A 12,722-nucleotide genomic window follows, 5' to 3' on the forward strand; every position below is an offset into this window, starting at 1 on the left:
GCAGGGATGTAATTCGCCTTTAAAGCACTGTTTTGAGGGGTGGATTTTATCTTCTGAAGAAGTTGGTTTCTATTTCCTTGGAGAGCAAAAGCCTCCTGTCCAGCTCTGCTGCTCACAGGTGCTCAGTCCACAGCCTGCAGCCCATCTCTCGGCTCCCGTCTTTAAATGGGAGTTTTATTGCTTATTTGGGATCCACATGGGGGAGAAAAAAGAGCAGGTTGACGTACTGTGGTTCAGAAAGGAAGTGACTGGGTCTGAGCTGGTACTGTGGGTTTATGGCTCATCGGTGAGCAGCTTTCCTGTGGTGAGGGGGGACAGCAGTGTGCATGGCGTGCATTGTGTTCCTGTACTGGTGCTGCTGCCGCCTCAGCCATCGTCCCCCTCCATCCTAAAGGGACGACATCATTACTGTGTAAGAACAGCTTTCCGGTTGTTATTTTTCCTGTCCTTTGTCATACCCCTTTTGGAGCTTGAAAATAAACAACTGAAAGAAAAAAAAAAAAGTGCTTTTTTTCTGGATCCTGCTCAGCAAAGGGGGTGGCCGTGGGGAGAACAGGCATGCTCTCCCCTGGGTGGAGATGCCCTGGGTCCAGCAAGGGGTTCATTAAGGAATTATTAGTGTCCCCAAGGACCGATGCTGCCCCTTTTTATCAGCACCATCATTCCCTGGAGAGCCGGGAAAGGGCCAGAAGGCCATGCTTCAGAGATGCGTGGCTGGGGGATGCTACTTGGGGGTCTCAGCTGTTTTTCCAGCCTGGGAAGGGTTATCCTGATGCTTTTTTTTTTTTTTTTTTTTTTGCCAGCAGGTACTTTTGGGAGTGAGCTTCCGGTGGGGCATCTGGGTGGGTGGAGGAGGCATTTGTGCCCTTTGGCCAAGGGTCTTGTTGGGCAATGCTTTGCCCCACTGCTGCAACAAGCCCGGAGGAGCAAGGGGCACACAGAGCTGGTCTGCAAGCACTGAGGATGTCATGTGGCTGCTCTGGCTGCTCATCTAGGTCTCTCGTTTTACACCACCCCAGGGTCTCTCGTAGCCAGCAAAGTATCCCAGTGAGTGCTGCCTGGGAAGGATGCTGCAAGACCTAGGGGCTCTGCAAAGAATTGTCTTTTTTTTCTTGCAGGCAGGGCAAAAAAAGTTATTTGGGGGCAGCCCAAGACACATTTTCCATAGGAAACAACCCTCTACAGAAAAAAAAAAAACAACACCAAACAACTTGCTTTGCAGTTTCTGGGCTTTTCCCCCGTTTTCAAGCAGATTTTTGCCTTATTTGGCTTGGTGCTTTCTCGCCCTTGGAAAAGAAATTAAACTCGGGCAGATGATAAGATGCGGTTTAGAGATTAAAGGGAAACCAGGAGGATTTTGTACCGAAGGCGTGGAAACCTTTGCAGTGCTGGTGCGTTCCGGGTGTGCGGTGTTCAAATGCCATCTAGTGGCACGGGGTGGGAAATGGGGCGGCAGGGAGTTTTGGGGTGTCTATGGTGGGCTGGGCAAGGTCAAGAGTCCAGTGGGGACACTGGGGACACTTGGCTTGTCTGGCTTTGCAACTGGAGAGCATCCGCAGGCAGCCTTCGGAGGGGAATATTAATAGCTAAATATTAAGTGCTGTTAAGAACAATTTGAGGTGGGAGTGGTGATGTGCAGGACGTGAAACCTGTCACCCGAAGGGACCTGGGGACTCCCCCCAGGGATGTGGGGGGGGGGTGTCAGAGCAAAGCAGTGAGCTATAGGGAAGCCCTTAGCATTACCCGGAGCTGGGGCTGCTGCCATCCCCTGCATGGGCTCCCCATGCACAGCTCAAGCAACCCAACCCAAATCCTGCTTTTCTATCACCAAGATGACATTTTTTTGGGTGGAAAAAGGTGCATCCAGGGAGGGTAACCCTAAACGAGGTCAGGCAGCATCCCTCTGCCCACACCAGGCTGGAGTGAGTGGCCCCACCATGCTGGGGACCCCACCCAGTGTGTGGGGAGCCGTGCACCCCCAAAAGGTGCCCAGAGCCCAACTGAACCCCTGTGACCCCCTGCGCTCCCACAAGCTCCCTTTTCCTGGGATTACCACCCTGCCAGCTGCTCTCCTGGCAGGCCTGGCTGACAGTCCCTGAAATCCTATTACTGAGTTTCAGAAGAAATAAAAAGTTAATCATCTCCTTCGCCTGCTCTTCCTCCTCCTCCCACCACAGGGGCTTGCAGAGGTGGCCAAGCTGATGCCGTGAGGCTGCTTGGACTGCTGTGGCTGCAGCTGAGCCCATGGATCCAGCCCCGGGCTGGTAGGGGCTGCAGTACCAGGGGGTCAGTGGCCGGTGCCAGGAAGGAGGTCGGGGCACAGCGGAGGGAGCCATCCTGCTCGACGCCGGGCTGGGAGCCATGCCGCTGCAGACGGAGATCCTGCGTGAGGTCTGGGCTGCTGACAGGTGAGTGCTGGTGTGCATGATGCGACCTGCTGGGTGGGCAATGAGCTGGGCATCCCGACGGGGCTCCCATCTCCTGCAGTGCCTTTTTCTCCTATTTTCAGTTTAAATGCAATTTAATGAGCTGTTTTATCTTTTTTTTTTTTTTTGCTCTGGGGGTCAGTGTGTATGATGATCGTTGGCTTACAGAGAGGAAAAGCGTTCATTGGGGGGGGGTGTCCCCAAATTAACTCCATTGCTGTCACCCTTGGCCATGGCAGAGCCTGCCCCTGGCTCCCTGCTAGGAAGGATGCTGTTGGCCGAGCTTGACCTGGTTGAGACAGGGGGAAGTGCTTTGGAGCCAAATGAAAGGCTGACCTTCCCTCCTCCACGCTGAAAACTGGGGTGGTACTCAGCCAGAGGGTCTCGTTCCCCTCCCGGAGCTGTGGAGAGCTGAAAGCCCTCACCCCTTTGCTTTCTGTGCCCCACAGCCCCAGCGAGGAGCCAGGCAGCCCCCAGCAGCACAAGCCCAAGCAGGTGAGCAAAAATCCTTCCCCTCCTGTTCCTGCTGCCACCGTCCCCTGCTGTCGGCTGTCCCCAAGGGCTGGGGACATTGGAGATGCCTAAATCCCAGCCCCACACTGAGACCAAATTGGGGATGGACGGGCTGCTCTGTTGGGGTGCTGCAGCCCCAGGGGGCTTAAGCTTTTGGGGACCCCCCCCCTCCAGAGCAGGTGGGTAGAGGAAATCCCACAGCTTGCCCCTGCTCCTTTGTGCATCCTTCCAAACCCCTTCTCCATCACTTTGAAGCACCCCATGAGGTGGTTCTCAGTTCCTAATTAATGCTTTAATTAAGCCTCTCAGTTAAGCCGTCAGCCGTGACTCACTTTCCCCAGGCCGTGACCCTGAAGGCCAGACCTCCCCTCACTGCGTTTTGGCACAGTCCTTGGGTGCCGCCCGGCCTCGGAGGGGTCTCGGCAGCAATTTCATCAACGACCCGATTTAATCAGCAGCCCCTCCTCAAAGGGCTTCGTTAAGTAATGAAGCAAGTGGCTGTCCCAAGCTGCTTAAGGGATTAAAGGATGGGAAGGAGCTTTTCAGTGTGAAGTTGATGACATGGAAGAAACAAGCCGGTTCCCAGCTCCACCGTGGGACTCGCAGCTTCCCCGTGGGACTTGCAGCTTTCCCCCGCCAAATCTGCAGCACTGGGATCCTGCTGGGATCTGGCTGGATTTCCCCCCCCACACTGCAAAACACCTTCACTCACCACACTGGGGCATCTGGGAGGGATGAAACCCCTGTGAGGGGGAAGGTGCTTTGTTGGGTGGTGGGTGCCCTAGTGCAACTGGATTTGCTTAAATCACTTTCTGAGGGCCCCCAGCTGACGCCCACTCCCCAAATATCTCCTGCCTGGAGCCAAGTGCTGCCCCACATGCTCCGTACTTGGTAAATCAGGGTTATTTATAGCCCCAGCTAACCAGGATTAGGTGTGCTGTGTCTAATCCCCCCTGCTTTCCCGCTCCTGCTGACCTCCATCCTGGCATGGCCTCATGGCTCCTTGCCTTCAATGGGAGCCTTTTACATGGGCAAAAGGAGATGGAAGTGTAGAGCCAGGCTGCCTGCCCATCCTTGTGTCCCCTGTCCCAGCTCAGGTCACCCAGGATGCCCACTGGGAGATGAACCGGTGCCCAGGGTGGCTCCTGGCTGGGGTCCCTACGGCATGGCATGGCTTGTCCCTCTGTGCCAGCGTAGTCTGTGGTATCGGGACAGCACCAGCATCATGTCCCTTGTCCCCAGCGCTGGCATGTGGCTGTCTGTCCCAGCACTGACGCTCTCCTGTCTGCCTGCTAACAGCCCTTTCTGTTTTCCTCCCTCTGCCTTCCCCGGGGGCCTGCCCCATGGTAAGTTGCTCCCTTTGGTAATAGCTCGTTTGAAGGTGCAAGCGTGTCCCTCTCTCCCCGGAGCGGGTCCCTGCTCCAATGTGGGACCAGGGAAAAGCCTGGCTATATTTCGGAATGGGAGCCTTTGCTGTATGAGCAGGGGTTGCCTTGCAAAGGGAAAAGGTATTTAAGGCTGGCACCGTCTCTGCAGCACCGTCTGCAGGGGCAAAAGCTGAAGAAGAAGCGGCAGGAGCCTGTGCCAGAGCCCGAGGCCAAGGCCCGGCAGCTGCGGGCGAAGAAGCTGGGTGAGGCAGGGGCTGCAGAGGAGCCCCGTGCCCTGGCACAGGGTAAGTACAGCCCACCCCCAGCTCCCTTGGAAGTAGGGGGACACCCTGGTCCCCCCCATGGCCCCAACCTGCACCAGCGGTGCTCTCCATCAGGGGCATCTCTTGAAATGTGCAGGGGTGAAGAAGCTGAAGAAGAAGAAGGAGAAAGGGGAGGAGGACAGCGACAAGGACCCCTACTCCAAATTCACCAGGGAGACTCGGAAGAAGAAGGAGAGCCCGGCCCCCCGCTCCTGTGCAGCCAAGGACCCCAAGAAGCAGCAAGGTGGGGGGGGAGGGGGCAGCACCCACCCCTCTGCAGGCATCTGCTCGTGGCACCTCATGTCCCCGTGCACCTCGCCCCCATGCACCATATCCCACCGGTGCCATCGATGCTCCCAGTATCTGCAGAGGTTCTGCAGGTCCCTGGGGGGGGCTTTTTGGCCAAAACCCAGCTACACACCCGGCAGGAAAGGGGATGTGGCAGGGGACCTGCACGTGTGGCGTTGGCTGGGGAGTTGGGGCGGAGGACAAGCTCCCTGGGAATGTGGCAGACGGCGGCCGCCAGCTCCCCGGACATCTTTCCGAGCAAAAAGATGGGGTGGGCAAAAAGATGGGGCGGGCAAAAAGATGGGGCTCGTCCCCCCCACTCCGCACTCCGGGGCTGCAGCCGCGAGATGGCGGTGTGACTTCGCACGCGGTGTCTGCCACTGGACATGTCCAACGCGCCGCTGGCCACCGCGGCTGGGCCGGGCGCCCATGGCCCCAGCATCCTGGCTGTGGCACGATGGTGCCCACGCTGGTCGGCGCTGCCGAGGGAGGTTCCCTGCTCGTAAACCACGAGGCTGCGGGTCCCCGATGCAAGACACCATCGCTTTGCTGATGCCATGGTGTCACCTCTGGGCAGAGCCCACCGAGGACTCAGAGGAGGAGGAGGAAGAAGAGGAGATGGAGAATAAAGACCCACCAAAAAAGCTCAAGAAGAAGCTACCCAAAGAGCCTCCTTCGGGTGAGAGCAGGGAGAAGAAGCTGAAGCCAAAGAGTGAGTGCCCAGGGGACAGGGACAGCTTGTACACAATGCCATCACCACTTGCATCCCTCCTTGCTGGGACAAGGGGACCGCCTGCATCCTGTCCCCATCACTGTCCTGGTAGACTCAGGGGGCTGCGGGGCAATTGCCCCCTCCCTGTGCAATCTCCCCCCAGCTCAACCCTTCCTGCTGCCCCCACCCTGCCACCTCCCTGTTCCTGTCATCGCCCATCCCCTTCCCCCTGTCCAGCCGCTCATCAGCTCCTCCGTCCTGCCAGGAGACAAGAGCGACCCTGACAGCAAAACCAAATCTGACAAAAGTACCAAGAAGGAGCCGATGTCCGTGTTCCAGGTGAATGGGGAGAAGAAGGAGAAGAAAAGCAAGAAGAAAGGTATGGGGCAAGCGTGGGGGGGTGGCAGCCAGTCCTGCTCCCCCACAGCATCACCCCGAGCTGACAGCACCTGGTGCTGCGTGATGGTGTCACCCGTGTCCCCCCCCAGCCGCCATCAGCAGCGATGAGGAGGATGATTCCGACTCCAGCACCAAACCCATCAGGTCAGAGAGGAAGAAAAACCCAGCATTCCTCTTCCAGACTGGTGGGGACCCCCCCAAGGAGAAGAAAACCAAAAAGAAAGGTGAGAGCCCGGCACCGGTGATGCAATGGAGGGTGGTGGGTGCTGGAGGGGCTTGTGGGGGTGTGGGTGAGCCTGGCCATGGAGAGGGGGGTTATGATCAATGGTGTTGGTGTGGGTCTATGCCAAGCTCAGTTTTGGGGTTCAGCAGAGTCAGGCTCTTCCCTCCTCCCCATGCCCCTACCATTCCTGCCTGCAGCTCCTCCCAAAGTGGCCGAGAGCGAGGAGGAGACCCCGCAGAAAAACTCCAACAAGAAGGGGAAAGGGAAGAAATCAAAGAAGGTACAAAAAAACCCCTCAGAATCATGGGTGTCTCCTCAGGGAGGGGGGCAGCAGCTCTTCCCCCCAGGGTGGGTCAGGGGGCTGGAGCATCCCCCAGGGAGACCCACCACAGCACCATCCCCAAAGCCACCAGCTGCAGAGCCACAGCCTGGGGGGGATTGGGAGCAAGGAGCAATTAGCTGGGAAAGGAGGGGAGCTTTTGGCAGGTTTGGCTTTGGGGTCACCATCCCCTCTTGTGTTGCAGCCGAAGGAGGAGAGGCCTCCGTCGCCCATCATCGAGGTAGACAACCTGGAGGAGTTTGTGTTGCAGCCAGCACCGCAGGGGGTGACCATCAAGTGCCGGGTGACGCGGGACAAGAAGGGGATGGACCGGGGGCTTTACCCCACCTATTACCTCCACTTGGATAATGACAAGAAGGTGAGCTGGGGTGGGGGTGCGGAGACCCCTGGGGCTCTGCACCCACCACAGGGAGCACCCTCAGGGTTTGGGGGGGATGTTCACCTGCATCCCACTGCGGTGGTGGGTCCTGGATGGGGCTGCTCCCCTCCCCTGCAGTCCCTCTTGGGAAATGCCCCATGTTGATGGTACCTGGGATGATGAGCAAATGGCAGCTAGAGAGCCACGCTAATGCCGGGCTGGGCTCAGACCCTCCCGTCCCATGGCTCAGCTGGTAATTTGGGGATCATCTTCACTCCATGTCTTGCGCAAGGTTGCGGCAGTGACCTGTTGGGCCAAGCCTTGTGCAGAGGGCATGGCTGGGCAGCAAGCCGGGGATGGTGGTGGCAATGGCAATGACAATGCCCCATCCCCATGCGGTCCCACTGCCCTCCCAGGTGTTCCTCCTCGCCGGGAGGAAGCGCAAGAAGAGCAAAACCTCCAACTACCTCATCTCCATCGACCCCACTGACCTGTCTCGGGGGGGAGAGAACTTCATCGGGAAACTGAGGTAGGAGCAGAGGTGTCACCCCGTTTCAGTGGCACCCCATTCTTGTAGCACCCCATTCCTGCAGCACCCCGCTCCCACTCCATGGGTTTCTGGCTGCCCCGAGTGACGGCTGGGTCAAACAGGAGGCTAAATTCAGCATCCCCTGCTGCTGGGTCTGACCTGAGGAGTGTTGGGGGGCCAGGAGGGGAAAACAGGCTTGTCTAGTTCCTCCTGGCCAACAGGTCACAGCTAGAAACGGCACCCAGTGAGCCCTGCAAGTCCTGGCCCGCTGCACCACCGGCAGCCACACAGTGATGCTGGGGGGTCCCCATGGCGACAGCACCCTGTAACACCCCAATTTAGGGGTGCCCTGAACCCGAGCAAATGGCTAAAGGGTGGGAAGGATGGTGTTAGTGGCAGGCTGCATGTGGGTTTTGCAGCTGGAGCAAAGCTGGGGCTGTGCCTGGAGAGGGGAGGGACAGGGGGGTCAGAGGGGACTCAGTGGCACCAGCCACAGCCATCTCCCATCCTCGGCTGCAGATCCAACCTGATGGGTACGAAGTTCACAGTGTTTGACAATGGCGTGAACCCCGACAGGGCCAACACTGACTGGTCCAACGTGCGGCAGGAGCTCTCAGCTGTGGTCTATGTAAGCAGTGGTGCAGGAACCCCACCCTGGACCTCCCAGGCAGGCAGCAAGGGGGACCCGACCTGCACCCCTTTGGTGGGGCTACTGCCCTGAGGGGCTGCAGAGATGTGGGATGGGCTGGATCTGTCCCTGAGCCCTTGTTCACCTGCTGGCAAGAGGATGCAGCCCACAGCAGTCGGTGGTTTTAGGGATGGGGTTTCTCTTGCAGGAGACCAATGTTTTAGGGTTCAAAGGCCCCCGGAAGATGACGGTCATCATCCCTGGGATGAACGCCAACAACGAGAGGGTACCCATCCGGCCCCGAAACGTAAGTCAGGGAGAAACTCCTTGGGGGCTGGATTTGCTGAGGTTCACCTTGGATTTTACCCATTTGGGGGCATTGAAAGACTTTCAGGTGTCCCTGAAATTCAAGGCACCTCCCTGGGAGGTGGAAGGTGTGGTGTTTGTATTTTTTTCTCCATGCTGGATCCCATCTCCCAGATGCATCCTGCTGCAGAGCATCTCCCTGGGCATGCCATGGCGGGTGGTAGGGCTCTGGGGGGGATCACCCCGACTCTGCTCTCCCCCCTCTCACCCTCCCCAGGATAATGACGGCCTCCTGATGCGATGGCAGAATAAAAACATGGACAATGTGATCGAGCTGCACAACAAGGCACCGGTGTGGAACGACGAGACCCAGTCCTACGTCCTCAACTTCCACGGCCGGGTCACCCACGCCTCTGTCAAAAACTTCCAGATCGTGCATGGCAGTGACCGTAAGCTGGGAAGGCGATGGGATGGGGGTGATGGTGGGGGAGCACTGCCATTGGCTGGCAACAGCAGCCCCTTTTTTTGCTGAGGTTTAGTTTTTTCATGCATGGCTGCTTTGGGGTCCTGCCTGCCTTTGCTGGAGCTGGGATGAAGCCCTACAGGGCGTATGGTACCGCACAAGCAGCTGCCTGCTGGCCCTGGGTGCCGGCAGAGGGACCGCGCCTGTCACCTGTTGCCAGGCAGATTCGGGCAAGGACAAATGCTGTGGGGTGCTGAGCCTCGTTCCACCATACTACAGCCACCCACGCACCTCAGAGCATCACCCCGGCATGCACCCCACGTTGCTGGCAGGCTCACCCTGAGGTGCGTCATGCCTCGGGGACAGTCCCTCGGGGGTGGCAGCAGCTCTGTCCCTGCGCGAGCGGCCGGACGCGGCCATTCATCACCTGTCCGGTGCAGTCAGAAGCCCTCAGCCTCTGGGGTGTTGGGTTACGGGACAGAAAAAACCTCTCGGGGGCCCCTGGTTATTTTTACAGATTTCCTGTCACTTACCCTTCAGTAGTAGCAGTCCCATGGGGGGGTGAGTGGGGTCCCTGTCCCTTGGGGGGCTGCTGCTCCCGGGTAGGGGGTGCTGGGGGGACCGAAGGGTGCCGTGGTCCGGTGCCAGACTGTGCAATGGGAAAATGCCGCTTTTTGGTAACATGTGCTGTGGTACAGTGCAGCTGGTGCACGAGCCACAGGCAGAGCTTGGTGGAGGGAGGGGTGGCTTCTTTGGGGTGCCACTGCGTGGGTCCCCTAGGAAAAGGGTGGGATGGGTGCGCAGGTGACAGCCCAGCCGCTTGCCTCCACTGCGCCGACCGGAGTCATCCCCTCTCTCCTGCAGCCGACTACATCGTGATGCAGTTTGGGCGTGTGGCGGACGATGCCTTCACCATGGACTACAACTACCCGCTCTGTGCCATGCAGGCCTTCGCCATTGCCCTCTCCAGCTTCGACGGGAAGCTGGCCTGCGAGTAGCGCCTGCGCCAGGGCTGCCGGGGCCGCATGCCGGTGTCCGGTGGGTGCTCCTGCATCCCCATCCTGCTCTGCTCCCTTGGTTTCCACCTTCTGCCCGGTGAATGCTTGTGGTTACAGACACTCGTGGGGTGGCGTGAGATGCATGGTGCTGCGGGATGCTCATCCAGCCACGGCCACCCTCTTCAGGCAAACTGGGGACAGATTGCTGGTCTGGGGCAGATGGCAGAGTCAGGCCTGGGGTATATTTAGCAGATGAGGCTGACTGTGATCCCGATTTCATCCCTTTGAGACGTTTCTCGGACGCAGATCCTAGAAACTCATCCTCTGGTTTGTTTTTTTTTTTTTTTCTTTAGATTCTGGTTTGTATTTTGTAGCTCAGTCTCTCAGTGAGAGAGGGGTTGGTGGTCTCCTCGGTTCATGTTTCCTCATCCCCCTATGAGTGTGCACAGAGCCCACGCATGGCTGTGCTCTGCCCAGCCTCCCGGTGAGGGACCCCCCAACCCAGCTTGATGCCCACCAGGCACCAAACTCCTGTTTTGCCCCATTTTGCCCTGGTGCAAGCAGCCATGTGGTGCCCACGGTGTCTTTGCACGTCCTGGACTCTCCACCTGCTGGGTCTAACCGCACTGCCTGGAAGCCTTCGGGGATTTGGGTCCCTGAGGAGCAGCCTGGCACCCAGAGCACCGGTGGCATGCGGTCATGTGCCGAGGGAAGCCGGTGTCAGCGGAGGAGGGCTGGCAGCCACGTGAGGCAGAGCCGGCACGGGGCTGGGCTGGGTCAGTGCTGCCAGGAGGGACCTGGAAGGGAAAACTCTGGGTGCACCAGGAAGCACCGGGGTGACTCATGAGGTGTGGTTTGGTGCTGAGTCATGCTCAGCACCCGGATGGGCCCCGCCGATCCCCCCGTGCCCCTGCTGCTCACTGCCCCTGTGCTCTGCGGCATTCCTCCAGACCCCACTGGGCTGGTTGTCCCAACAGAGCCCCGCATACCCTGGGTGTCCCCACTGCCAGGACCGGCCTGCTTGTGCTCCCTGCTCACGGGTGGTGGATGGGAAGTGCCACCCTGTGGCACAGACCCGTGGGGTGTCATGGGGGGCTGTGGGGAGTCATTGGGAAGGGCAGATGCTGGAGAGGGGCAGCTCGGGGGGAAAAGGGCAGCCTGTGCCCCCATTTCCAGCACTAACTCACCTTTGCGGGGTGAGGATTTGGCTGCACAGACAGTCCCAAATCTGATTAATTCAGTGGTGAGAAACACCGGGACATGCCCTGAAACACCATCCTCAACTCCCCAATAGTTCTTCTCTCACCTGCTCAGCTCATGCACTGACCCCAGGGGGGGCTGATACAATTTGAGGTCCCCTTCCTGGGACGCATACAGGTCTTTTCCCCATTCTGGGAGTGATCTGAGCCCCCCAAGTTAATGCTGCGAGAGGTAGCCAGGGCGGAAAGGCTGAGGATCAGGAGACAGATGAGGCAGATGCAGTTGTACAAGAGGGATGCTCGTCCTTGCTGGGCAGTGTCACAATGCCACTGCGGCCCGAACCTGTCCCTGCGCAGGGCTGGGGACAGATGACAGTGGCAGTGGGACCACGAGCTGCAGCCGGACTGCTGGCGAACATCCGTCCCAGTGGCTTTGTGGACGGAGCAGAGGTTTTCCCACCAGCTGCACGAATCCGGGCTCCATGATTCATCAGCAGACACTTGTGGTGGGGGCAGATGGAGATAGACAGTCCAGGGACGATGGGCCGGCATGGGACATCGTCCCTTACCCACACAGCAAGATGAGAGACCTTCTTGTGAGCTAAAGGGAGAACCAGCCACCGCGATTCAGGGCCAGCATCTCCTGGCTAAGTATAGCCAGCAAATGTGGGGAAAGCAAGAGCTTTCTGCCCAAATCTAGCCGTGATCCCACCATCTGTTTGAAATTGGGGAAAGCTCAGCTAACGGTTGAGCTAACACTTGTCCTCATTTCCTCCAGTGGAAGCAGAAAAGCTGAAGCGGGGTGAGAGAGGGGGGTTTTGGGCTCCCCAAGCTCTCGCTGGAGCACAAGCTGCCATTATCCCAGCTGCTCCCCAGGGAGTTTCTCCCTCCAGGCACCCAAAAAGTCTCCGTGTTGCCCAGTGTTGCTTGCAAACCCCTCAGGATTCCCAGCCTGCAGCCCAAGCGGAGCAAAAGATATGCCATGGGTGTCCAATGCAATGCCACCCTATCCCAGAACACAGTTACAGCATCAGCTGCCCACCCCAAATCACTTACACAAACCCTCTAACCCAAACCAACTGTGGCACAAGAAACAAATGAAAACAATTTAATAGGGCTATGGATATTCAGGCCCTTTGTTTGCGCTGGCTGTTAACACCAGAGGAGACGAGGAATGGAAGCAGTTGAAATGTGTATCTACTTTGGCTGATGGAAAGTGTGACGGATGTGCCGGCAGACCAATGGCTGAGGATGCTGGCGTGTGCGTGGGTGTGAAAGGAATGCTCACTGCAAGAAAAGATCAAAAAAAAAAAAAAAGAGAAGGATCCTTATCAATCAACGGTGTTTGAGCCCAAAGTGTGTATCTTCCTTGGAGAAAGGTTTTTCTCAGTCCCCAGGGATGACATTTTCCCCACAGCACGAGACTTTGAGGCCTCTGGAGCCTCATTTTAGGGGGCTGGGGTTAGGCTGGTGGTGCAGGGATGGATTTAAACCCATGAAGTGCTCATGTGGGGGCACGAGCACGGCCAGCAGCCAGAGGCTGCTGGTTCAAGGGAACCTCCTGGGAAATGTGTTTTATTTTTGCAAAGATGGTTATAAGGCAAAGGGGAGGAAAAAAAAAATAACGTCCCACCTCGATGCTGAGCGCTG

The 12,722-nt window shown here is 58.0% G+C and overlaps 1 protein-coding gene across 1 annotated transcript; it reads left to right on the plus strand.

Moving 5' to 3' along the window:
• Positions 1-2,361: 2,361 nt before the first annotated feature.
• On the plus strand, positions 2,362-9,873 carry TULP1 (TUB like protein 1; the record flags this gene model as incomplete). Its single annotated transcript, XM_082329970.1, has 14 exons — positions 2,362-2,408; positions 2,876-2,921; positions 4,476-4,611; positions 4,727-4,873; positions 5,495-5,629; positions 5,793-6,008; positions 6,118-6,252; positions 6,449-6,531; positions 6,776-6,949; positions 7,366-7,478; positions 7,998-8,106; positions 8,315-8,413; positions 8,690-8,861; positions 9,740-9,873. 14 exons carry the CDS (start codon positions 2,362-2,364, stop codon positions 9,871-9,873), a joined length of 1,746 nt encoding a protein of 581 aa, XP_082186096.1.
• Between the last annotated feature and the right edge of the window lie 2,849 nt (positions 9,874-12,722).

This window comes from Platalea leucorodia (genome assembly GCF_965183815.1).
Source record: "Platalea leucorodia genome assembly, chromosome: 19".
NCBI lineage: Eukaryota > Metazoa > Chordata > Aves > Pelecaniformes > Threskiornithidae > Platalea > Platalea leucorodia.